At 51.9% G+C, this 23,888-nt stretch overlaps 10 protein-coding genes across 10 annotated transcripts; 7 read left to right on the plus strand and 3 right to left on the minus strand.

The window, feature by feature from the left end:
- Window positions 1–293: 293 nt before the first annotated feature.
- L3040_008430 (uncharacterized protein) lies at window positions 294–1,325 on the plus strand (the record flags this gene model as incomplete). The annotated part of the gene is made up of 1 exon (XM_007292079.1): window positions 294–1,325. One exon carries the CDS (start codon window positions 294–296, stop codon window positions 1,323–1,325), a length of 1,032 nt encoding a protein of 343 aa, XP_007292141.1.
- Window positions 1,326–1,822: 497 nt separating this feature from the next.
- On the minus strand, window positions 1,823–3,188 carry L3040_008431 (uncharacterized protein; the record flags this gene model as incomplete). Its single annotated transcript, XM_007292080.1, has 4 exons — window positions 1,823–1,890; window positions 1,945–2,685; window positions 2,803–3,060; window positions 3,149–3,188. 4 exons carry the CDS (start codon window positions 3,186–3,188, stop codon window positions 1,823–1,825), a joined length of 1,107 nt encoding a protein of 368 aa, XP_007292142.1.
- Window positions 3,189–4,395: 1,207 nt separating this feature from the next.
- L3040_008432 (uncharacterized protein) lies at window positions 4,396–6,697 on the minus strand (the record flags this gene model as incomplete). The annotated part of the gene is made up of 2 exons (XM_007292081.2): window positions 4,396–6,372; window positions 6,419–6,697. The coding sequence occupies 2 exons, from the start codon at window positions 6,695–6,697 to the stop codon at window positions 4,396–4,398; spliced, it is 2,256 nt and encodes a 751-aa protein (XP_007292143.2).
- A 1,444-nt stretch (window positions 6,698–8,141) lies between these two features.
- On the plus strand, window positions 8,142–8,484 carry L3040_008433 (uncharacterized protein; the record flags this gene model as incomplete). The annotated part of the gene is made up of 3 exons (XM_066154044.1): window positions 8,142–8,301; window positions 8,362–8,414; window positions 8,473–8,484. 3 exons carry the CDS (start codon window positions 8,142–8,144, stop codon window positions 8,482–8,484), a joined length of 225 nt encoding a protein of 74 aa, XP_066010584.1.
- A 2,680-nt stretch (window positions 8,485–11,164) lies between these two features.
- Window positions 11,165–14,490, plus strand: L3040_008434 (uncharacterized protein; the record flags this gene model as incomplete). Its single annotated transcript, XM_007292083.1, has 6 exons — window positions 11,165–11,449; window positions 11,500–11,766; window positions 11,820–11,982; window positions 12,045–12,120; window positions 12,173–12,317; window positions 12,364–14,490. The coding sequence occupies 6 exons, from the start codon at window positions 11,165–11,167 to the stop codon at window positions 14,488–14,490; spliced, it is 3,063 nt and encodes a 1,020-aa protein (XP_007292145.1).
- A 417-nt stretch (window positions 14,491–14,907) lies between these two features.
- On the plus strand, window positions 14,908–15,392 carry L3040_008435 (uncharacterized protein; the record flags this gene model as incomplete). The annotated part of the gene is made up of 3 exons (XM_066154045.1): window positions 14,908–15,011; window positions 15,084–15,197; window positions 15,245–15,392. The coding sequence occupies 3 exons, from the start codon at window positions 14,908–14,910 to the stop codon at window positions 15,390–15,392; spliced, it is 366 nt and encodes a 121-aa protein (XP_066010585.1).
- A 1,497-nt stretch (window positions 15,393–16,889) lies between these two features.
- Window positions 16,890–17,843, plus strand: L3040_008436 (uncharacterized protein; the record flags this gene model as incomplete). Its single annotated transcript, XM_066154046.1, has 6 exons — window positions 16,890–16,982; window positions 17,147–17,215; window positions 17,263–17,281; window positions 17,329–17,488; window positions 17,539–17,711; window positions 17,770–17,843. The coding sequence occupies 6 exons, from the start codon at window positions 16,890–16,892 to the stop codon at window positions 17,841–17,843; spliced, it is 588 nt and encodes a 195-aa protein (XP_066010586.1).
- Window positions 17,844–17,889: 46 nt separating this feature from the next.
- Window positions 17,890–18,259, plus strand: L3040_008437 (uncharacterized protein; the record flags this gene model as incomplete). Its single annotated transcript, XM_066154047.1, has 2 exons — window positions 17,890–17,987; window positions 18,061–18,259. 2 exons carry the CDS (start codon window positions 17,890–17,892, stop codon window positions 18,257–18,259), a joined length of 297 nt encoding a protein of 98 aa, XP_066010587.1.
- Window positions 18,260–19,664: 1,405 nt separating this feature from the next.
- On the plus strand, window positions 19,665–21,366 carry L3040_008438 (uncharacterized protein; the record flags this gene model as incomplete). Its single annotated transcript, XM_007292085.1, has 7 exons — window positions 19,665–19,777; window positions 19,873–19,999; window positions 20,121–20,288; window positions 20,368–20,546; window positions 20,623–20,712; window positions 20,792–20,935; window positions 21,024–21,366. The coding sequence occupies 7 exons, from the start codon at window positions 19,665–19,667 to the stop codon at window positions 21,364–21,366; spliced, it is 1,164 nt and encodes a 387-aa protein (XP_007292147.1).
- Window positions 21,367–22,274: 908 nt separating this feature from the next.
- L3040_008439 (uncharacterized protein) lies at window positions 22,275–23,216 on the minus strand (the record flags this gene model as incomplete). The annotated part of the gene is made up of 3 exons (XM_007292086.1): window positions 22,275–22,393; window positions 22,447–22,959; window positions 23,015–23,216. 3 exons carry the CDS (start codon window positions 23,214–23,216, stop codon window positions 22,275–22,277), a joined length of 834 nt encoding a protein of 277 aa, XP_007292148.1.
- Between the last annotated feature and the right edge of the window lie 672 nt (window positions 23,217–23,888).

The raw sequence follows: 23,888 nt of genomic DNA on the forward strand, positions 1-23,888 counted from the left end.
GAGAGGGGTTGCAGTGTGTTTGTTGCATATTGTATCTTACATGTAGGCTGTTATTCCCTGTTGAGTCCGTAGTAAGTGCGGGCGTCTTTTTGCTGAATTACTACTACTACTACTGCTACTTTCTTCTGGCATCGCATGTTTGTCTGTTGATTGATTCAGCTTCTTCTGCTTTGTTACACGGTATCGTACTACCGTCCCTCTTCATAGCAAGTCCTTGCTCGCGTCTCTGGAACAAGCGAATACCCCTCCAAAACAAAATAAACCAACCCAACCCCAAACCATCCATCTTCACCATGTCCCCCTCCAGCACAAACGGCACCGCGACCACAACCACAAGCACAACCAGCAATGGCATCACCCCCTCTGCCTCGGTCCCCTCGACCCCCCGCCCTCTCCTCCCCGGCATCTACGCCCCAACAATGACCTTCTTCGACCCCGTCACCGAAGACCTCGACATCCCTTCCATAGAGCGCCACGCCGTCCGGCTCGCGACCGCCGGCCTCGTCGGCCTGGTCACCATGGGCTCCAACGGCGAAGCCGTGCACCTCTCCCCAGCCGAGCGCACCCTCGTCACATCCAGCACGCGCCACGCCCTCGACGCCGCCGGCTTCCCCTCCGTCCCCATCATCGTCGGTGCATCCGAGGGCTCCGTCCGGGGCACGCTGGCCCTCATCGCCGCCTCGCAGGCCGCCGGCGCCGACTACGTGCTGCTGCTCCCCCCGTCCTACTTCCGTGGCCTGATGGACGAGCCGGCCGTCGAGCGCTACTTCCTCGACGTCGCCGCCGCCAGCCCCCTGCCGCTCGTGCTGTACAACTACCCCGGCGCCGTCGCCGGCATCGACATGGACTCGGACCTGCTGATCCGCCTGGCCGCCCACCCGAACATCGTCGGCACCAAGTTCACCTGCGGCAACACGGGCAAGCTGACGCGCGTGGCGCTCGCCACCGACGCCCGCACCCCCTTCGCCCTGGGCAGCGGCTACATGGCCTTCGGTGGCATGTGCGACTTCACGGCCCAGACGCTCGTGTCCGGCGGTAGCGGCATCATCGCCGGCGGCGCGAACGTCATGCCCAAGACGTGTGTCAAGATCTGGAATCTGTATACCGAGGGCCGGCAGGACGAGGCCTTCGCCATGCAGAAGGTGCTGAGCAAGGGCGATTGGGTGCTGACCAAGGCCGCGATCGCGGGCACCAAGAGCGCTATCCAGTCGTACTACGGCTACGGCGGGCACCCGAGACGGCCGCTGAAGAGGCTGGACGCGGTCGAGGTCAATGCGATCAAGGACGGGGTGGCGGAGGTGATGAAGCTGGAGATGAGTTTGTAGGCGTGTTCTGGATCTGGGGCAGGGGTTTCTTGCATTTCTGCATATACAACTACTACTGGGGTAGGTACATCCTCTTTTGGGTATAGATGAGCAAATTATACTCGCTTTCGCCGGCTGAATCTGGCGGCACCGGTATTGCGATGTGCTGTGCAAGTGCTGCTGGCTCTTTCTTTTCTCTTTTCAGCTCTCGATGTTAAGCGAGCTGCCCCTTTTCCCTTCAAGCGAGTCGGAAAACCCTTCGTCGCGATTGATGTAACAATACATCTCAGATTACGTATTTCATTGCACCCCTCTTCAAGCCTCGAGCCGAAAAAGTGGCTTGTGAATGATTCATATCATCACTAAGCTGGAAAAAGACCCAGAGCGTGACGACCAAGGATTAGATCCTATTTCTGATAGATTCATTTGGTGACAAGGCATAAAATCATCGCCTTCGTAGCTCTCGAGGGATGGTATAGCCTCGTCCTCTACCTCACCCTCAAATCCTTGATCAGTAATCATATGTAACCCTTCAGCACTGCAGCTTCAGCATTCAATATCGACGACCCCGCAGCACCAATAACCGCTAATCTGCATCAGCATATCTCGAAAAAAACTCGTACAGAAGCAAGATACTCACTGTTGTGACTCAACGCCACAAACTTCAGATCAAAGATCCCGCTATCATCCTCCCTGACCCTCCCCACGCTAACCGTATAGCCATTCTGCGTATTGCGATCCAGGCGCGGCTGCGGCCTATCCGGCTCCTCCATGACCGCTATCGCCGGCTCAGGCGCGGACGGACAGCCCAGCGTCGTCGCCTCGCTCACATACCCGCTCAGCGCCTTCTTGACCTGCTCCGCCGTCGGTCTGGGCGCGTCTCGATTCTTGAACCGCAGGGACACACACGCCATGTGGCCGTCGAGCACAGCGACTCTGTTGCACGCCGCGGAGATCTTGAGGTCCGACTGATCGTTGAACCCCGTAACCTCTGCATTCACCCTCCCCAGGATCTTCTGCGCCTCCGTCTCCAGCTTGTCCTCTTCCCCTGATATGAAGGGAACTACATTATCCAGGATGTCCATGCTGCTCACACCGGGGTATCCGGCGCCGGAGACGGCCTGCATGGTGACGACGCTGACTTGATCTACGGGCCCGAATTCTTTTTGTATGGCGGCAAACGGGATCACAATGCCAATGACGGCGCAGTTGGAGTTGCAGACCAGGAAGCCCTTCTTGAGCCCGTAGTGTGCGCGCTGGTGGGGGATGACATCGAAGTGGGGGAGGTTGACGGTGGGCACGACGAGGGGGACGAGAGGGTCGCGGCGGTAGTTCTTTGCGTTGGAGAAGACGGCGAGCTCGGCTTTAAGGAATTCCATTTCTGTGGGAGTTTGGTTAGCCGGATTGCCGTTCCAATTCCAATATCAGTTCCAACCCCAATCCCAATTTTCCAACAATTCCGCACAGAGAAAAGATAAAAAGGGAAAAAGAGACACACCAATATCCCCCGCCACGTCCGCATCCAGGCCACTAAACACCACATCACAGTCCGCAAACTCGCTCGCCTTACACTCCTTCACGATCAGCTCCTCGACCTGCCGTCCCATCGGCGACGCCTGCTTCCACCTCACGGCATCCTTGTACCTCTTGCCGGCCGAACGCGACGAGGCGCCGACGGCGTGCAGCACGAAGTGTGGGTGTTGCGCCAGCAGGAGGATGAACCGCTGACCGACGGAGCCAGTGCAGCCTAGGACGCCTGTTGCGGGTTCTTCCTGTTAGAATTTGCTGTTTGGTGAGGGATGGGATGGCGGGGTGGAGGGGAGGAGGAGGATTGATTGACGTACCGCATTTCTTGGTTGGGAAGGGAGAAGAAGGAGGAGCCATGTTTGCGGTTGGGAGCTGGGAGGGCAATTGAGGGCGGGGAAAGAGGGTGAGGTTGTGGTTGTGGTTGTGGTTGTGGTTATGGTTTATATTTGTAGCTGGGAAATTTAGAAATGGTCGGCGCCGACCGCGGGGTTGAAGCAAGCGGGCCTTGCTGGGGCTCAACAGAGAGGGGCGCTCGAGTGCACGGACCAATCGATGGAGGATGTGCGGATCACCTCGCATTATAAGTAGATAGATAATCTTCGATTGCGATTCAGATCTCCAATTCGCAAATTTAAGAGTTGTCAAACAAATATTTAGATTCTCAAACGCTTCGAGAGTTTCGCATCCGACTTTCTTGCCGTCCGCCCGTAAAAACAAAATAAAACGATTATTCTTTAAGAAAGAACATACCAAGACGAGAATAGGAAGAGATTGGTCAGAATAAAAAGTAAAGAAAAGAGATCAAAAAAAAAGTGTAGATTAATATGATACATACATACATACATACTATATTACTAATTAGAAAAGTCAAACCGAATTTACTTGCTTGCCTACATACTACTAATCTAAGCAAGCTTAAAAAAAAAGACAGTGGTTCCAAATTGGAGTGGGCTTTTTTCAGTACAAAATATGAACGCCTTTTCAGAGCCAAACACGTATCGACATTGATAAGTCCTTGTCATTCTAATTCTGCCGCCCTCTAATCAATCACTACCTAGCTATGTATCCTATCTTCCCATCTTGTCCCTGCTCTGCCCAGTGGTAGGTATCCTGTCCAGCGAGGCTATCCTATCCCATCGTCTCGCTCGCTTGCCCCCAGTCCTCCTATTGTACACCCCACCACCGCATCGAGCGAGCGCTCGCGCGCATCTGTGTATTATGGTGCTTTTCTCGTGCGTCCCTTTTATCCTATCCTATCCTATCCTATCGTACAGCTACAGGGCGAGACCTAACCAAAGCACCGCTCGCTTCCTCGGAACGAAAAGAAAACAAACGCCCGTGTGTTGATCCAGCAGCCGGGCTCGCCGCCCTGCCTGCTTCCTTTTTTCGGGCCGAGGATCCAGCAATCAGGTGACAAACGCAAACCGGAATGCAGATGCAGTCTTCCACCTAAACTTCCTTCCTTGCTGCAGAAAGGTAAAGCGCGGCGCGGGCCGTCAACTCCAACAGACAGGAAAAGGAGCACCCTCTCCCGATCGGATGTGAGGCTTCTTCCTCCTCCCCATCAGTGCCTCTTCAAACTATTGTTGCGACCAACCCCCAATCCAAACCATCTCTTCGTCTTCCCCTCCACCTCTCCAGCACCGGCGGTTTGATTCGCCGCTACGTGGTCCGCAGTCACCCTCCCAGCCAAGCCAGCACTGTCGTTCCTCGCGTGACCCTTCACCACCTCGTCACAAGCACCATCGTAGCTCCCGAATCGCCTCGCGCCCAGAGGGCCTACAGCACTGATACTCGCCGGTCGATAATGCATCGACTGCGGCGGTCTCGATCGTTGAATAGGTGGCGGCGTCGCCCTCGCTTCTTCCTGGTCCTGAAAACCCCTTGGCCCCAGATGCTCGTTGGAGTAATGCCCCGAGCTCCGATTCTGATGCTGTGCCTTCGATTTCGGCAAGCTCGGCGAGAATGAACCCTTAGTGGGGCTAGCAGGCGGTGCGGAATCTCCTCGGCCAAACATGCGGAGATTGGGGATGCGGGACTTCTTTGGGGTGGATACAGGCGGGGAGTCGTTGGGCGTACTGTCCTGCTCTTGGCCTGTGGGTTTGAATTTCCGCACCTTGGTCACGGCGGCGAGACTCGAGCGGCGGTTGGGAAGTTCTGGTTGATAATTTGTATCGAAAGGGGTGGTGCCATATTGGACGGAGTCGTCGTAGCGGTTTGAATTGTAGCTCATCACCGTGTCGTCGCTCCGGGGGTGATCGATCATGCTTGAGCGGCGTAGAGACGTGTAGCGGGACACTGTGTGCGAGGGCAGGGCCGGCTCGCGATAGTCACATCCCCAGTCCCCACTGCTGAACGTGAAGAGATCTGGGACGACGGTATGCTGACGACGGAGGTAGGATGCGGATGCGGAATATGCGCTGAGAGTGCTGCACACGCTGCCTGCTTCAGTATCGTCTTCCTGTGGTGTGTCCCAGCCGTGCCCCTCGCGTCGGCTCGTCACTGTCTCGCCCGCGCTTCGGGGCCGGATGGACATCTGGGACTGGAGAGCTTGGTTAGCACGATTGGGGAAGGCGTCCATAGCATGGTTCTGGTGCAGAGTATCGTTTGAGCCGCGCAGGTTCCGTAATGTGTTGGTGCTGATCGTATCCGGAGTAGGAGGAAGGGCATGTTGACGCTGGAAACTGGTCTGGTCGGTAAATAGCTGGCGCATCTCCTTCGCCTTCCTGTGATCCCTCGAAGCAAGGTCTCGGGCCGCGGCTTGCGTCTTGTCTAGGCTGTTCTTCAACTTTTCCAGGCGCTGTAGCGGCGATTCAAGAACGTCGTTGATGGACAAGAACTGGCTCTTGCGGAGACTCGCTGGCGCTGCTCGCGCAGGTGTGACCGTGGGAATCGATCCTGCTTCCACCCATTTTTCTACCGACGAGGAAACCCTGTGATGTTGTTGAGGTTTCTCTTCGTTGTCAAGTGATATTTCCGGCACTCGTTTGTTGCCATACACGCTAACGAACGAGCTTTCGCTTAACACGCTTAGTCTGGGGCTGTCCAATGCGCCTGGGCTCCCTTCCTCTGCCAATCGTGGGAGTGTCGATTCGCTGTGTCCGTTGAATGGCAGGTAGAGGCTCCTCAAAGCCTCGTTTCCTTCGGTCGTCTCGGACAAGAATGACGGCATCCTCGAGATCTTTTTCGGTGGTGCCAAGTTCTCCTTGTCGAGTTGTGGTGGCGAGCTCGAAAAGTCCTGTCCGGATGGGTAGTAGCCTGGCTCGTAATCCGCATCGAACGCCTTGACATTCTCGCGCTCTTCCATCAGACGGTTGACCTTCTGCTCCAGGTTGAAGATCATCTCCACCGCCTCCTCGACAGCCTGATCCCTCCTCTGTAGCTCCGCCAATAACTCGTCGTTGATCTCTCTCAGCTCGTCCAGCTGCTCTTCCCGCTTCTCCAACTCCTCGACCTTGGCCTCCAACAACTCCTGCCGCTGTCTGCGGTGGTATAGCTCGAGCTTGAGATCGAAATTCTGTTTGTGCAGCATCGATGCTTGCTGCTCCGTGTTAGCCAGCCGCTCATCAATAGCACAGCAAACCTACCTCTTCGGCCTGTTTGATCCCCATCCCCATCCCCTTCCCCGGCGCAATCCCACTCGAACTCGGTCTGCGATCTTCCTTGCCCTTCGTCGGCGAGCTCTGCACACCCCTCTCCGCGCTGTGATCTACGCTCCTCCGCCTCATGCTCGACTGCCTCGCGCTCTCGACCTTCCGCTCCCTCAGTCGATCTTGCAGCAAACTCCCCGAAACGCCTCGCGCAGAGAGGTCCTGGACTCGCTGCGGCAGATGCGCGGACGAGCTGTTGCTCGAGCTGGGCGTCATTCTGGTGGTGTTGCTTGCGCAACTTTCTGGTCGAGGCAGCGGGCGCGCTCGACGACACGCGGCGCCGACACCCTCCTCCATGGTGCGCTCCGCCCAGTTATCACTTTCCGGGATTTTTTTTTTTAATATCAGATCTCAGCGCCGGCGTGGGGGAATTGAGACGGTGAGTGGCCGGGTTGGTGCCTGTCTCGCGGCTGCTGCGTGGCCGGAACAACCTTGCTCGACGGGATGGGCGCGGCGGTGCAGTCGACGCGCTGTCGATCTTTGGTGCGAGGCTTCTTCTTGGGTTGCTTGCCGTCTGATGCGGGTATTTGAGACGAAGGGGCGGTAGGTGGTATGGCGCGATGTGCTGTGCGCTGCGTAGTGGTTTGGGGGTTTTATATCGTATGATCCAGTGAGACTTTCTGGTGTTGTGTTAATGACTCTCGAAAGAAACGAAGGCGAGGGAAGTGAGCGGATGACCGGGGGTCGAAGTAGAAGCCAACGTAGAAGCCCTCCTTCCCCCAAAAAGGATCAGTAAAAGTGAGAGGAGAGGTGCAGGTGCCTTTGATAGCGAGGCTGATGTGGTGTTGAGTTGGGGGTGACGACGACGACGACGACGAGGAAGAGGAAGAGGAGGATTTGGGGTTTCTCCAAGCCCACGCGTCCCAAGAGAGTTTCCCTTCTCGAACCGACCCCACCCAATCGCGAGGGTTGATACTTATTAAGGAAGTACAGTAAGTTAGTAGGGAACGAGCGCGGAACACGGACCTGGTTACTGTTACGACGAGAATGACCTGTACACAAATCAGAACCAGGTTCGTGTCTCGATTATTGCCATACATCTATCATGTCAATGTAGTACGACTACGACTACTACGACTACTGACTCTCCTCCCACCAACACCAACACCCCTTTCCCTATTGACCCGTTTGCCCTCTACTCGTACAGTACTGTACCAGGAAGGGTGTTATCACCACAACCATCTGCTTGACTTCCCAGCTTACACCTACGTAGTAACTTCTGCGCCGGCAGATCTTTGCGACCCAACGGTCCACCCGCCCGTTTGTTGACATCTCACACCCCGCATTTACATCCACATCGACATCCACATCCAATAGGGAGCCCGTCTCATTACATCACATCTTCTTGTCTCCTTCCGCCCAGAATGTGACAGCTCTCGTGATTGGATGTGGACATTGACTATCTGCACGATCCTGGCTCCTGCATCCCGTCGCCAGTGAGTGGGGCCCGGGTCTCGATTCCTTCGGGGCTAAAGTAGGAACCTAGCGCTGCTTTGGGTTTAGAGAGGGTGGGGCTCTTGCTCCTGAACCAGGTGGCTGGGAGGGCGGATGGGATTACTACTGCACTGTACAGTACACTAGGAACTACCGGTACTACAATACCTATTATTATCAGTTAGTACAGTAAGGAGGGGAGGAAACTGAAGAGAGAAGAAAAAACATGGAGACAAAGATCAGCAAGCAGTTAAGACTCCCATTTCACGAAGATCATCCTGCCAACTGCTACCTGCCACCTGGCATCTCCACCACCGGGAGTGCGATTCGGGAAGAAAAAGATACCCGCCCGAACTCCTCCCGTCATCGCTACAGTACGCTTCAAGGTCAGTGCAGACATGGCCTGCTGTGGCCCAAGACGTGTCTCTCGCTAAAGGGTCCAGCAGAACTGCAGCAAGCGACGTGGATTGCTACACTTTTAGCCCTACGAAGTCTCTGTGTCAGGATGTCTATGATGCGGATTTTTATCGACTCCGTCACGCTAACTAACATGATAGATGGGATTCTGACGCACAAGTCGCGAGTGAACCCATTTGAAGCTCGTCAACTGCTCCCCGGCTGATCGCCCGGCAGTAAATTCAAGGGATCAGCGATATCGCCAAAACGCTAGACCCCGGACTCGCGATGCAGCTCTTCTTCTTCTTCCTCTTCTTCTTCTCGCCTTTTTTCTTTTTTCGTCTGCTTTTTTTTTGTTCGGCAGAGGGTGTTGTATGCTAAAGGTCAATTGCTTACAGGGAGCCGATGGGCGGGCATATGAATCTCGGAGCGAGAGGCCAGGCTAAGACATAAAAAGGGGAGCTTGGTTAATACTCCATACGGGTTTTAGATTTATAATTCTGTCCGAGCCTCTTATCAGCCTTTACGTATTGAATAATAGCTTTTTGCCGTCGCCCAGGAAACTCGCTACTACAGGGCAGAGCACAGAGCGTCCGTCCTACTGTTCACTACCGCAGCACCAATCGGGATTTCTTCGGCGCCTGGGATTTTTCTATACAACTTATACGTCGCCACATCGCCCTAGGTACATGAATCACAGGGTACAAGGCCGCTGGCCCTATGGCAAGAAAAAGCAAAAAAATATTATTTTGAGGACCGTGCAGGGGTCGAACCTGCAATCTTTTGATGTGAGAAGTTATGGGGTTAAACAATCGAAGTCAAACGCCTTGCCATTGGGCCAACGGTCCCGTGTGGACAATCTTAGTAGTTGATGGGAACAAGGTCTACCATTCTAAATATCTTTTACCAAAAATTTGCAATAAACCGTGCAGCGTATTGAGTTTCATTAGTGTGCATACTTATTTCTTACTAGCAGACACTCATCACTTAATTACAACTGATGAGAAGCAGATACCTATATGCTCGTGGTTTTCGCTAGTGAAAGCAAATTTTCATTTATTCGAGCCTTGGCCGAACTCGAGGATGGCGCTCAGCGTCACCAGGTCGCCTTCACCCCCAGTGCGCCTTGCCCGTTGAGCGATGGACAGCTTACGGGCTTCATCCGCAGATTTCCCAGAGCAAAGTGGTCTTGAGACGCTCAGGGAGGAAAACGACCACCCACACACACACCTGTCCTATGCATGCATCAGCATCCACCCCCCCCCCCCCCCCCCAAGGCAGCCAGCCGAAAGATACACGGGCCGTGGTCGCCGGGGGCGAGCCGTGGTCTGGTCCGGCCCGGGTGTGTGTCTTTGTTCTGAGAGTCTCGCGACTCCCGTACTGAGTGACCCGTCTCGCAAAACCTCAGCATTTTTTTTTTCTGTCGCCATCTATCCTCTCCGCTTGACATATTCCCCCCCCCCCCCCCCCTTTGCCTTCAACATCATTTTTTCCTTCATTCGCATATCTCTTTCCCTTCTTCCCTTACGAAGGGGATCTCGGCCGTTCTGGTTTGAATCGAAGGCCCATCTGCGATGCATTTAATGGGTGTGATGGCGTGAGAGAGAGAGAGAGAGAGAGAGAGAGAGAGAGAGAGAAAGGAAAGGAAAGGAAAGGAGCGGCAGCGGCGACTATCTACCTATATGAATAAATTACATCATAATTCCCCTACTTGTCTCGTGATTCTTGCATATGTGATCAAAGTCGTGATCATTGTCATTGAAGCTGCTAGTCCTTCGTTTGCCCCGATCCCGGATCGGACAAGTATCGAAGCATGGATGGTATTCGGAGGAGACGAGCTTTGGCATTCATTTTTTGATAAGCCAATTCCAGACCAGAAATATATCAAGGGATTGTGAAAGGTGGAGACAAGATGGACGTAGGTAAGTAGACATATACCACGGTACAGGCCTAAGTATTACCCCTCGAGGGTGCCTTAAAAGTTTAGCTTCCACTTTAAACCCCCTGTTTTCCCTACCCTCGAGGGGTAATACTTACGCCTGCGACGTAGTAAGAGAGAAAGGTTGCGTGGGGCTGTAGCCTCTTAAAGGTCGATATCGGTAGTACCGATTTATCATTTGCTTTGCTACTATTGAGAGAAGCGGTGCCACTTTGATTCTGTTTGTCTCCTACTATTTCTCTCGGCTTTATTTGCTTTCTATCTTGTCTAAGGGTTTACTTGCTATCGTAAAAAGAGGCAACATACAAAGCTGTTGTGCAAAAGCAGACCTGCAATAGGTACACATTGCAGTAACCAGTCCTATAAACCTTATCCCGCGTTACAAAAGCTAATGTAATTGTTTTCAGTTTTTAAACATCTTCGATCCCGGCGCGGCCCTCATATGATTATCTTTTGCCTTTGTCTTTTACTGTATATTTTCACAGAGTTAAGGTGGTGTAGATACCGTACTACATACGTACCTTAGTCGAAGTAGCATGTATTCTTATTCTATCTTGAATTTTGAGGCAAACTCAACAGCTGATATCTGTCTTTTGCTTTCTATGGGTAGAACGGGGCAAATGCGGATAGATCTATCGAGACGTTTCTTTGAGCAATTTTTTTTCCTTGTGGATATCAAGACGCAAGAAGCAAGAGATGTTGCATCTCTCTGGATTCTTTGCCCACTATCATATTCAATGGCCACTTGAAAGACAAGTTGGGCCTCTTCTAGTGTATCACGTTTTGATCACCCGCGATATCTTATTAATAAGCCTCAAAGCCTTTAAGCGAAGCTGTATCCCTGACCTCCGTGTCGACTTCAGCTTTTGCTCAACTTCATCCATCCTGTTGCATCCTTCCTGAGGTCATTGAAGATGGACGACAACATCTACAACGCTGAAGACAACCAGTCTGCCCCAAGCATGGGCTCTCCACTTGATACACCCTCCTCAACGACAGCCTCGATTTCGAAGAGATCCGAGGATGGAGTTTTAGATCATTGCCACCCAAGCGTTTCAATACATCCGATAGAATTTGCTGACTTCAATAAACTTGACATCGGAGAATCAATGAAAACAGCGCATTTGTATAAGAAAGCTATGAGGCTTGTGGACATGTACGAGGAACTCGGTTTGGGGGCTGATCTGAAGATGCCAAGAGTAGGCCTCTCCTCGAAGCTGGACGCCAAACAAATGCTGATGCTCTGCAGTTCGTTCTTGCTGGTGATGCAGGCTGTGGAAAATTGAGCCTCCTCGAGAACCTGACGGGTCTCCCCATGCCCATCGCCACAGCATACGGAACTAGGTTCCCCATAGAAATCACCCTGCTTCAGCACCCCCGGATCCGCACGAGATGCCGTCTCAGCGAAAAGGAGGGATGTATTCTTGAGGATAACGCAGATTTTAAAGAATTTGGCACACGTCATGACTACGATGGGCCCATGACACGGTTTCAGTTCGAGAATATGTTGAGAGAAGTAAGCACTATTATCACTTTCACATCGATAGAGATTTAACTTGCTTGTACAAGGCCTCCAAGATCTTTGATGTACCTCCGCCGCTCTTCACACGCGACCTTGTCGAGGGGAGCGAATGCCCACCTGCCAAAATCTCGCAGCATGTTTTGCGGGTTGAAGTTCAAAGTCCAAATCATAAGAACATCACTTTCTGGGATACTCCAGGTCTCCAGTCAGGTAAATTCTTCACCGTAAGAGCCGAAGGCAGCATCACTGATAAAGGAGCGCCACACGCTCAGATCTTGACAAGTCGAATGCTAGCATGGCTGAATCGATTGTGAAATGTTTGATCGAGGACAAGCGAACTGTGATTATGTACTATGACCCTACTCTCTGCACAGAACAGAACCTGGCTGATTTTATTTAGCGCCGTCGCGGAGACCGAAAAGACCATCGAAAGCCAGCATATATTCGAACTCGCCAAGGAGGTAGACCCCGAAGGCCTCAGAACCCTTGGTGTTCATACGAAATCCGATCTTGTGGGGATCCATGATCAAAAGACCTACATGCCTGTGAGTCAACTGTTGCTAATTCGATCCCTGTGCTTATATTTTGAAGGCCTATTTGCGTGCTAGAAACGAAGAAAAAGAGTTGCGACATGGTTGGCAAGCTGTGCAGAATTGCTCGAGCGTCAGATGGGAAGTTCCCAAAGATGTAGATGGCCTTCCACGTGCGGCTTCTAATGGAGACAATCTCTTCGCGGCTTGGCTTTTCCGCAGGTCTGGTACTCCGTTGAGCAGCGTTGGCGTCGAAGGACTACGTGACCGCTTCAGCGACGTCTTCTGTGTCCACCTCATGGACAACTTCCCGAAATTGAATCAGCAAGCTCGTGACAAGCTGGTCCGGAAGAAAGAAGAACTGGAAGCACTTGGACCTGTCAGATCTTCTGTGAAGGAACAACGAAAATTCTTGAAGACTATCGTGGCTGCTTACCAGCAGCCAAAATCAATCTATCTCGGCGACGTACCACAATATGATGAGAATCCAGTCCCGCTGTATAAAAAGTTGGCCTCACTTAAGAGCGCAGAATTCAGCATACCTTTACGAGATCTGGGTGCAGTACGGGCCTTCCAGACTCCATCTATGGAGATCGACGAAGCCGCCCATTTGGCAGCTGCATCGCTTAGCTTCCAGGGAACGGACAATATTTACAGTTGGATCAATGCCCGCTATCAGTCTACCAAATGGAACACGATTCCTGGTGTCATCCCACCCGCGCTGGTAGAACGACTCTTCGAGGAGCAAACCGCAAATTGGGTAACAATCACTCACGGATTTTTGGACATGGTCAAAACGATGTTTATAACTACCGTCGGGGTCTGTTTAGAGCAATCATGTTCAAGTAAGCACGTCAACGATACCCTTTATGCACTCGTAAGTGCAGCTGTCACCAACAAGATGAAGGACTTTCAGATCTTTTGCAAAGATATCCTACAAAACGAGCGAGAGGAACTGCAGAATATGGCTGGCGATCAGCAGTTAGTGAAAGAGATTCAAGAGGCCAAAACTATTCGGCTGATTGCGGCACTTTCTCGACTCGAAGCTCCTTCGCAGCGCTTATCAAATCCTTCTTCCATCGCAGCAAGCTCACCGAAGCCTGACGCGGAAGTGGAAAGTTCTCAAAGTGGTACGAAGAGTACTACTCCAGCCGCTGCTACAGCCACCATGCCTGCTGCCACATCAGCTCAAGCGCCAGTTCTCGGGGCCTCCAGCAACCCCTCTTGCTTCAACTCTCCATTAGGGGCTTCATGTACGTCGAAAGCAGATTCACCAAGAGGTTTCGCTGCTTGGGCTTCTTCTCCGAAAACTTTCGCAACACCGAGTACACTTTCATCCGGGCAAGGTTCTGTCCTTGACGGATCTCGGAATGAGGATCGGGAATCTCGGAAGGAGGATCAGGAATCTCGGAAGGAGGATCAGGAATCTCGGAAGGAGGATCAGGAATCTCGGAAGAAGGATCGGGAATCTCGGAAGAAGGATCGGGAATCTCGGATGAAGGATCCATTTGCGAGCTGCTCCCGGGCACCGAGTGCTGTTAATGCAGCTACAACAGAGAAAGTAGCTCCAGTTGCGACACCCGTGGAGAGCCTACCATCTACATTATGCTCAATCCCAAAGCCCAGGTTTGGCGAGCCTACTCCGCTTACAAAAGGACCATCACTGGGGGAATTTTTCCAATCGCAGCCTCCAGCCCCAAGCGCCTCCCAGCCCAAAGTCCAACAACAGCTTCCCTACAACACATCTGTGACCATACGTCAATCCGAACCTCCAAACCAGCCCCCAAATAATCCTATCACCTCACTCGCAAAACTAGCCAAAATAAAGAAGGAGAGCCTCAAGGCTATCTTGACTGACGATCGCCAAGTCGTCTACGAAATCCACGATATTCTCAAAGCGTACTACGCTATCTCCAGCAAGCACTACATAGATGCCATCTGCAAGACTGGGCTCAATAAAAGATTCGTGAGAGATATGATGGACGTTTTCTCTGACAAGCTGATCGACGAGCTGAGTGATGCCGAGGTCAAGAAGGTTGCGTCTGAGACTGTCAAGGCGAAACAGATGCGACGAAACTTGAACAACGAAATTAACAGGCTGGAGCTTTTGATCCGGGACTCCGAGGAGATGCTCAGAAAGTTAGAGGAAGAAGAAGAAGGGGAAGGGGATGGGGAGGAAGTGGAGTGACGTTCTTTCCCAGTACTGCTCCGCGCTGAGTTTAGCATTGCTATTAGGATGAGGGAATACTGAGCGGAAGGGAAAGGTCATTGGATTGCATCGATGACAGGTCTTCACACCACCGTCATTTCTAGCCTGTTTTATTGGATAGTTAATACAGCTCAAATGCATCGCCCTTCTTTGCTTGTGCAACAACCGCAATATCTGTATGTAACACAAAAAATCCCCACGGTCAGAGCGCATGGAATTCTTCCGGATGACGCCGAAGGGCTATTTTGACCATCTCAGCTAGGTTGGCTGTGGATCACGATCTTCAAACCGCACACGAAAGCCCTATACCCGTCATTGGGTTGCATCAGTATGACCATTGAGTTTTGAGCACAGCCCTTCGGCTTTTGGCCTCCTACCAATGATCACCAATCAGTCATGCATTTCTCAACCTTCATCCTCTTCGCTGGAGTCATGAAAACCTCTCTAGGAGCCCGCCAAACAACATCAAGCACAACTTCAAACGGGCCCAGGATACTGTAGTAACACGGCCAATGGATATTCTGGAGGGCTCGTTTGACACTGGCTTCTATCCAGCTGCATCGAATATCTAGTGCTGCGTGGTTCCTTGCTCAAGGCCCAGCGGAGCCGGGCACTGCCAATACACGAGCAGCCCTTGTTCTAGATCTTTCATCTCGGCATACGGCCCAAGGGCAGCGGATCACAAGGTAAGCAAACAGCAAAATGAATCATGATGGCCCAGCTAACAGGTCAGTGCTGCGTACCAGAATCCTCATCGTCAGCAACGGGACTCGCAGGTCTGGGCATCTCAGGAACGCTACCCTCGTCATGCTGGAGTTGTGCTGCTCCGAGCTACAAAGTGGTCGCTCTCGGAGGATACCAAGAGGCCTGTGGATCTGTAGAGATTACATCCAGGAGTCTACGGCCATTGACGACGGCAAGGTGGACAAGTCGCTTCCAACCTTGTGGGGAACTGCAATGCAGCGGAGAGCGCCGGCACCTCCAGGATCGACGCATACATATGCTTCCATGCACTGGAACCCAAATAATCGGCGTGGCATGCAGCAGTCCTATCAAATTTTTGGCTGTGATTGACAACAAGGCCATGAAGCTGGGCCGCCTTTAGTTTGATATCGAGCTTACGTCCGGCATATGCAATGCTTGGGATCTAGGAACGTTTAGGAACATGGTACTAGAGATTGGAGCAATGGGGTTCGCTGCGGCAAGGAGGCGGACGCAAGTGAGGATCTATGCCAATGGGAGTGTTCTCTGTCTACTTCAAGCCAGCTGGATTTTTCGAACATTCAGGAACCAATGATCTGCGATGTTTGGCAGGCGAGATACGGATGCTGGGTCCCAGATTCCACTGTGGCTATCCAGTTTGACAGGGCGGCTGGGGTGAACACCGTTCATACGATCATGGGAGGATGAAACTCTGCCGTTGCAAAGCAGTACTATCTCGGTTATGTCCACCAACACTTGATATCACTTGACTGACGCCATTAGATACCACCGCGTGTGGCTTCGGCATTGATCTTGATTCTTTCCTGGCATGAATGGCACTTCAAGACCGTCGTGGATTAATTGGCTTTAGTCCTTGTTTTCTTAGTTGAACCCTCTTCCCTCCCTCGAAATTCGTAGCCGAATCATAAGATAACAAGTCGTTGGCGTTGTGGTACCGTGTTTCCAATCACCCATTCCGCCTGCCGAAACGTCGGTGAGGGAACACAATTCCTAATTCTCATGTGTATCGCAATTTTGAGCTATCGATGTCCAATTGACTTTTCCAAGTACAACATCGATGTCGGCCCGGGCTATCGGTAGGTATCTCACACATGCAGGAAACCCAATCTCGGCCCCCAGTCGGGTAGATGAAGACACTGCCGGCGTCACTTCTGCACCGAATTATATAGGCCTACCAAGCTTGATATCATATCATGTTTTGACGAGTACAGAAAGCTGCTGTTGGCGAAGGGAATGTCTGCATTGGTAATACCAGCTCGGCATGGATCGGTGTGAATTGTGAGCGATACCCAACCAATCCGAATTTTAGACATGCAGCTGATCGCAAACTTCGCAGCTAAAAAACTTCCTAATTATTGCCAGCTTATCGAGAGATGATAGCATAGCCGTTCAAGCGATAAATATGAAGAGACGCTTTCCCCCGAGAGCTGTCCGTCCTTAGACAAACTTATCAAGATAGATAACTCCAACTCTCAAGTCGTTATCCGCGACATCTTCGAATCTTTCCTCTTTCGCGCTTTGAAAGTGAATCCTTAATTTGAAACGGTGCGAGACGAAACCTTAGCTTGGGCTAGCGAGTAAGTGAGCTAGCCAAAAACATTGGCCGACGCTAAGTTCTTAGGAAATGCGGATATAATAAAGACGAGACCAAGAGGATGCGACAAGGCGACTTTAAGCACTTCGCCGCCGTATCTCTTCTAAAGGCAGACCCTGTCAAGTTGAGGACCGTTACCGATTGGTTCAATTGGGTAAGTGCCCGACGCTACACCAACGTGAGCCTGCGTGATATGTACCCACCACTTTCTAGCTTTTTGTATTCGACGATCAGCTTGACGATAGGCCGCTTAGCTTGCAGAAAGAAGAAGCCTGTCGCTACATCGATAGGACTCTCGCCTTGCTAAACGGCAGTCAGTCTGAGCAATACGGTGCAATCCAGCCCATCCGGCAGGTGATCCAAGGCGTCTGGAAGCGAGTCCGAGAAGTGAACAAAAGTCTTACCTTTTGGCGAACCACGAATGATAGACGCAGGACTCCAAGTGCTCACTGGGTTCGCACACCTCCGAGCTGTTAAGGCGCCGCTGATCTATCTCATAGACTCTAAACTGCGTTGGCTGGAGCATACCAGAGAATACTTCACCGCACTGGGGAAGTCGATCGACTTTGAGCCGAGACCTTCGCTGCAGGAGACCATTGCTGGATTCATGGAGTACCACATCCACACGTTCGCGATGCTTTCTCTGTTTAGTTTCGTCGAGTAAGCCGCGCGCCCTGGAAAACTCGTGGCGTCTGTTGCTGACAAGCAAGACGAGCTGCAGATCCCAATGCTGTGTTCCAAAACCAAGCGATCATGCAGCTCGAGCAGATCAGCATCGAGATCCAGATATCCTTCTTCGCCAATTCAGAACAACATTCCCCCCCCTCCACCCCCGCTCACAGATTGCAGCGTCAACGACTGCGTCTCTTATCACAGGGAAAAGGTCAGCAACCAAGCCCGGTTCTAGAAAGATGAATTGCGTTGATGATTGATTATCCCAGGACCAAAACTGCCCTTGCAACATAATCCACCTCCTCCGCCACTACGGCTTCTCTTAACAGGGGGCCTACGATGAAGCGCACAAGATGCTGCGCGCGAGCCACGAGCTGTGGCATCTGACCATGGCTGACGCTCCCGTGTGGGGCGAGAAAATCGACGCGGGAGATCTCGCGCTACGTACAGGCATTCAGGATGTGGCGTTGGCGAATGTGAATTGGAGGTAAGTCGGAACAACATGCTCCGCTTGTAGCCCCCTTTCCTCCCTCAAGCTGATGATTGGCTGGATACGTCAGCTTCATAACCGAGCGGTATTTTGGGAAAGATTGCCACCAGGTTCGCGCGACTAGGATTCTCGAGAGCAGGGTGGACTGGTTGCCGGGTGTCTTGCTTCCTGAGCCCCGTGAGGTCGAGGCACCTAAGAGTAACAACGCCGTCGATCAAGAGGACGAGCCGACGGGGATGGTGGAGAGCTCGGCGCCGAAAGTTTTGTAAAATGGTATCTGATAAAGAGCTTGACGATTTCCAATCGGTTGAGATCTTGACGCAGACATTGTAGGTTGTGGTGGCTTAAACTTGGAAGTGATGGGGTATGGGTACTTCCTTTCAGTTTAAATCAAATAGTTGCTGTGTAGAATTCATGTTGTTTGATTAGGGATCTTTGATTGGGGATCGCCCTGCTCTAATACGAACTTCAGCGAGCTTTGCTGAGTCGGTCTTCGAAACGGCTAGGCTCTCAACACTTGCAAACCGCCCGACCAGATCTCGCCATTTCGTCAATATAAACTTAACCAACCACGATTGAAGTATCTCCGAAAGGTCCTGTGGAGTACCTGAAGTCTTTCCGGGTATAAAGGTCTATCAAAAGCTGATGCGTAAAACTAGATTCTTAAAGCACATGGACCTTTCGCTGTATATAGTCTGTATTCCAGACCAAGACCGAAAACCACGGGGCGGATATATACAGATATCTACAGCACAAAGTCCCATTGTAGCCTCTTTCTAAAACACATCTCTTGCTAGTACGGCTTATCGTAATCAACGATTCGATATTCTGCCAGAGGGATTTTAGACCTCTGCAAGCGAATTTAGATTGTCCGCCGCGGTAGCGGCACTTGAATCTAGTAAAGGAATCAGAACTATTAAAGATAGGATCGCATCAATTATCATACCTATATAATACGTATAGAATTGCCACAGGGAGTTTCCGAGATATTTGACAAGGAAGGAGGGCTTGATATGTATGTAAATAATACACACATACAGCTCTCGGCTAAGCTCCCGTTTCCTGCCTGGTCTTCGTACGACATGGACACGTACATAGGGCCATGCAGCCCTTTTTGCTTGCAGGGCATCTATCTTTAGGGAAGTTTTCATCCCGTTCGGATCTATTACTATATGCGGAGATGCAGATGATAGATACTTGAATGGGAAAGCCGGAGGGGATGGCCGGACGGACGGACTCCTTTGCTGTTTTGACAGTCCCTCCTGGTTTCAACCGGGTGGACTTCGTGCCAATCATTGTACATTATACACAGCTGAAAAGAAAAAAGAAAAGAAAAAGTGCAGGCTTTTTTTTGACCCCAGGCTTTTTTGTCGGTTTTGGAAAGGGCAGAAAAAAAAACACACACATTGCATGCTGCCTGAGATACTATTCTACTTATTGCGATTCGCTTCTCTCTCTCCAATATGATTCACCTCGAAAGAATTATCAAGAAGTGACCCCCCCCCCCCCCCCCCCCCCCCCCTCCCCCCCTCTATATAGACCACCGCGCACCAACTTGACAGATCCTCGGACATATAAAGAACCGACCTCGCAGCACTCCCTCCTTCTAGACTCACTCTACTTCTTCTCTAATTCTTCGGTATTGACCCTTCGTCGCCCTCGCCCCCCGCAAGCATGGTCAAGATCCCCGACATGTTCGAGTCTTTCATGTCCCGCGAGCCAGCCGTCAACCCCCACTATGGCAAGGTCGGCCAAGAGGGGCTCCTCTGGGCATTCGCGAATTTCAAGTATGTAGCGTAACGTAACGAATTCCCCGAACTTGGGGAGTTGGGAGTTGGAAACAGAATACGCCTTGCTGACATGACATGATGTGACATGATAGACGGGGTGGGCTGAGCGAGCAAGAGGCGAAGGATCTCCGACGCATGGACTTTGCTTACTTCGGCGCCATCGCCGCGCCTGACACCGACCCGGTTCGCTTCCGCGTCGTTGTTGACTGGCTGAATTGGGTATGTCTTTGATATTGGATTCCCAATTCGGAAAGAGAAAGAAAAAAAAACAAGAACACTCCCCACCCCCCGAAAAGAAAAGAAAGAGATGAAAACGCATTGTACTCACGGGTTAGTCTAGGTCTTCTGCTTTGACGACCAGCTCGATGATGGCCCTCTAGGCCACCAAGAAAGGGAGGGGAGGCTGTATGTCAACAAGTTCATGTCGGTGCTGGAGAACCCCAATACGAAGGAGTCGCTCGAGCCGATGCAGTGGATTCTGAGAGATATCTGGAACAGGATCCAAGAAGTAAGCAGCAAGTCGGCACTAGAGGGAGGGGGGGAGGGCGGAAGAAAGAGAGACGTGTAAACTGACAGACAGACTATAGGACCCTTATTGTACAAAAGGCGCCAAGAGCAGATGGTTGAAGCAGATGAAGGTCTACTTGCAAGCCTGCTCTGACTCTATCGTCTTCAGACCCAGCCCGACGTTGGAGGAGACGTTGTCGAGATACCTGGACTACCGACGCCCGTCCATCGCGGCGTATGTCCTCAATGCCTTTGTCGAGTAAGACAGACCCATCATCATCCCCTAACAGGTCTTGCAGAGCAGACTCACCACTAAACTGACGCGCGAATAACAGGTATGCAAGCGGGTTACAAATCCCCGACGAGGTCTTCGAGAACACCTCCATCCAAGCCCTCGAGAGAATCGCATGTGAACTGGTAGCCATGTAAGTTACCCCTCCTCCTACCATCCCAGAGGGAGGCAAGTAGGTAGGTCTCTCTGCTAAGAAACGTGACCCTCCCAAGCGTCAACGACTGTATTTCATACCACCGCGAAAAGGACCAGAACTGCCCGCACAACATGGTCCACCTCTTTCGACACCATGGCATGTCCGAGCAAGAAGCCTACGACAAGTGCCAGGTCATGCTGCGCGAGAAATACAGAGAATGGTACAGTATTCAATCCTCGCCCGCGCAAGAATACATATATATAAATATATGCTGAAAAGAGACACACACTCTGACTCCGCGCTGCTAGGTACCTCGCCATGGCCAGCCTGCCCACCTGGGGCGAGGAGGTCGACAAGCAGGTCCACCGGTACATCCAGGGTGTCCAGGACGTCGATTTCGCCAACGCCTACTGGAGCTTCCGGTCGGGGAGATACTACGGCAAGCACGCCGGCCAGGTCCGAGCCACGCGGGTCTTGCCGGGCGCGCATCTTGACTGGGTTCCGGGAATTACGCTTCTGGCGGAGGAGAAGGCTGGTGTCCAACTCGACTTGGAGATTGCAGGAAAGGTAAAGGGGCATGCGATTAAGCGTGCTCGTCGACGGGAGCGTATGGCTTCAAGAGGCAGAAGACACGGGAGACTGACTTGCTGATTAGAAAGAAGTTGGTCCCTTTTTAGAAGCCAGGATGATTATGATCAGTCATCTATCTCGTGAACCTCAGGGCTTTTGCGCTTGTTGGTTTTTCTGGGGAGCTCCTAGGAAAAAAAGTGTATTGATTTGTTAATGTCGAATTTTACTATGTCTTCATGAAGTTTCTGTAGTTCTTGGCGTTGGACTGATGTCGTTGGACTCGCCAGATTGGAATTGCCCGCCTAGACTCCCACAATAACAAAGTTGACCGCGAGGCCTGAATTTCACATTGCGAAAGAGTCGGATCGAAAGTCAGAGCCGTATTGACTAGCAACCTGTAATTCCAGGATTAGCTTGCTAGAACGTACCTGTCATACCTACCCGTCCCTTTCAAGGTATGGGACAGAAGTCGGAACTTATTTCAGTAAATGAAATCACTCAACGTTCATCAAATAATCAGTTCCTCACCGCAACTCTCCGATTCCGACCGAACCTGCAAAATTGTATTGCGAGTTCGGAGAGGAGACATTGAATGAAAACACTCGATTGGCCGAGATAGGCATTCCCGAAGCTCAACTTGATTCGAGTATGAGCGTCAGCATGTTTGCTGACACGAGGAACAGCATCAGCTCGCACCAGCAGTTACCTTGAGGGGACTTTGCGAATATTTGATCTCAGGGGAAGAAGAGAAAAATGTCTAGATAGTAGATGCGAGAGTGTCCAGGCCGGGGGATGCAACGAAGAAATTCATTCTGCTTCTGCTGTGCGGTAATGGGTATCCAAATTCAACCGAGTCATCGGTCATGTATGTATATGTCAACCGGCCGATACTTCTCTCTCTTGATACGAATCTAGCAATCCAAGTGCTCTTAATATTCCAGCGCCCGAACTCCAAATATGCCCATTTTTTCCCACTCAGCTACTCACTGTTACTTGGAGACGACGCCTCGAACAGAATCATAGGCTCCCGGGGGAACATACGTCGACTTCCCCGTCGCCGTATCGAAAACATGGCAGCCGTACATCGCCGCGTTGGGCGGGGTGTATACTATTTGCAATCAGCTGCTGTATCTATCTGACACAGGAAAGGAGCAAACTCACGGTGCAGACTAACAGCATACTCCGTCTCGCTCGGGTTGCAGATTTCATGCAAGCCCAACCGATCGGATATATATGCCACCTTCCCCGCCGCATATTCCTTCCTCTGCAGCTCCCTCAACCCGCCCTCCACACTGTCCTTCCCCTCTGGCATCTCGTACCGCGTTTCTCGTAGCGTCCCCTGGAGGATCTTCATCAGGCAGTGGCTGGAAGCGTGGTCGTGCACCGGGCTCCTCTTGCCAGGCGTCCAGACAAGGATCAGCAGGTTGAAGATCTTGGGCTCCTCCGCGACAAGGTTGCGCGTGTATTGCTTGTCCGGGTTCTGGACGGCGTACTGTGACCAGTGTGAGGGGTGAGAGGTGTAGGCGCGTAGATGGTCCGTGAGTGTCGGGAGGTGAGGGGGGCGGGTTGTCGTTAGAGACTCGGAGAGGGCGTTAAGGAGGTCGTTGAAGGGCGTAGAGGTCTGGCCATAAGGATCACGGGCGGGATTCTGCAAGGATGGCAGTTTTGAAGGGGCTGGGGGAGCGGGTTAGAGATGCAGGTCTCGCTGGAGGTAAAGGGATTGACAAACCTGGAAGAGTCGACGGACCCCTGGGTGTTGGTTCTCTGTTTTCAGCCAAAGACGTTGCCATCTTGGAAGTGGTGGTGAGTACGCGAGTATTCGGGGTCGGGGTTTGAGTCTGGACCATAACCCTTAAGGTGCGGGCATGGACTTGGGGACGCACAGAAGGAGGGAACAGAGAGCGGACGATGCTTGTTTTAAGAGCAGACATGTTTAGGTGAATAGATAGTTGATTTGGTAAGAGTGCAATCAGATTTGCCTATATTTGAGAGAAGAGGGACAAAGAAACGAGTAGTTGCGAAATATGTCCTGTTGATGATTGAAAAAGAAAGAAACAGAAAAGAGCGCAGAGGGTGAGGGGGGTTTATCGCTGGTAGTAGCACTCCCTTTCCCTTCCCTTGCTTGGCTGCTCGCCGGCGGGTGTCAGGGATATGGGGACATCTGAGAGAGCCCACCATGTGCGTTGACTAAAGTATGCATTCTGGTCTGGGCAGGATTTTGGAGAGGGGAGGAGAGGGCGGAAGGTATTCCATCCATCCCACTATCGCCCTCTCGCATCCTATGCTCCCTTCCACGCTCTGCCCTTCGCCCTGTGCCGGTGACCAACTGGGTTGGTTGTGATGGTAGGTAGGTAGGTAGTAGGTATTCGTCGTCGTATTGCTCATCGGCCGGCCATTTGCGTCCCTCACTCAACCCATTTAAGGATTCAGTCAACCTTTCACCCCTTGACCCATCTATTCCCGACCGGTCTCACCCCACCTCCTCCTTGTCCTATCTCACTCGCGCAGACAGGTCCCCGGTGTCGGCTTTCTCGTTGGGCGAATGCATGCCGGTAGTATCGCTCGTACGTGTTGCAGAGTTCAGTGTCGCAGTGGACCAATGA

This window comes from Drepanopeziza brunnea (assembly GCF_022702325.1).
Source record: "Drepanopeziza brunnea f. sp. 'multigermtubi' strain 214-2 chromosome Unknown ctg15, whole genome shotgun sequence".
NCBI classification, from domain to species: domain Eukaryota; kingdom Fungi; phylum Ascomycota; class Leotiomycetes; order Helotiales; family Drepanopezizaceae; genus Drepanopeziza; species Drepanopeziza brunnea.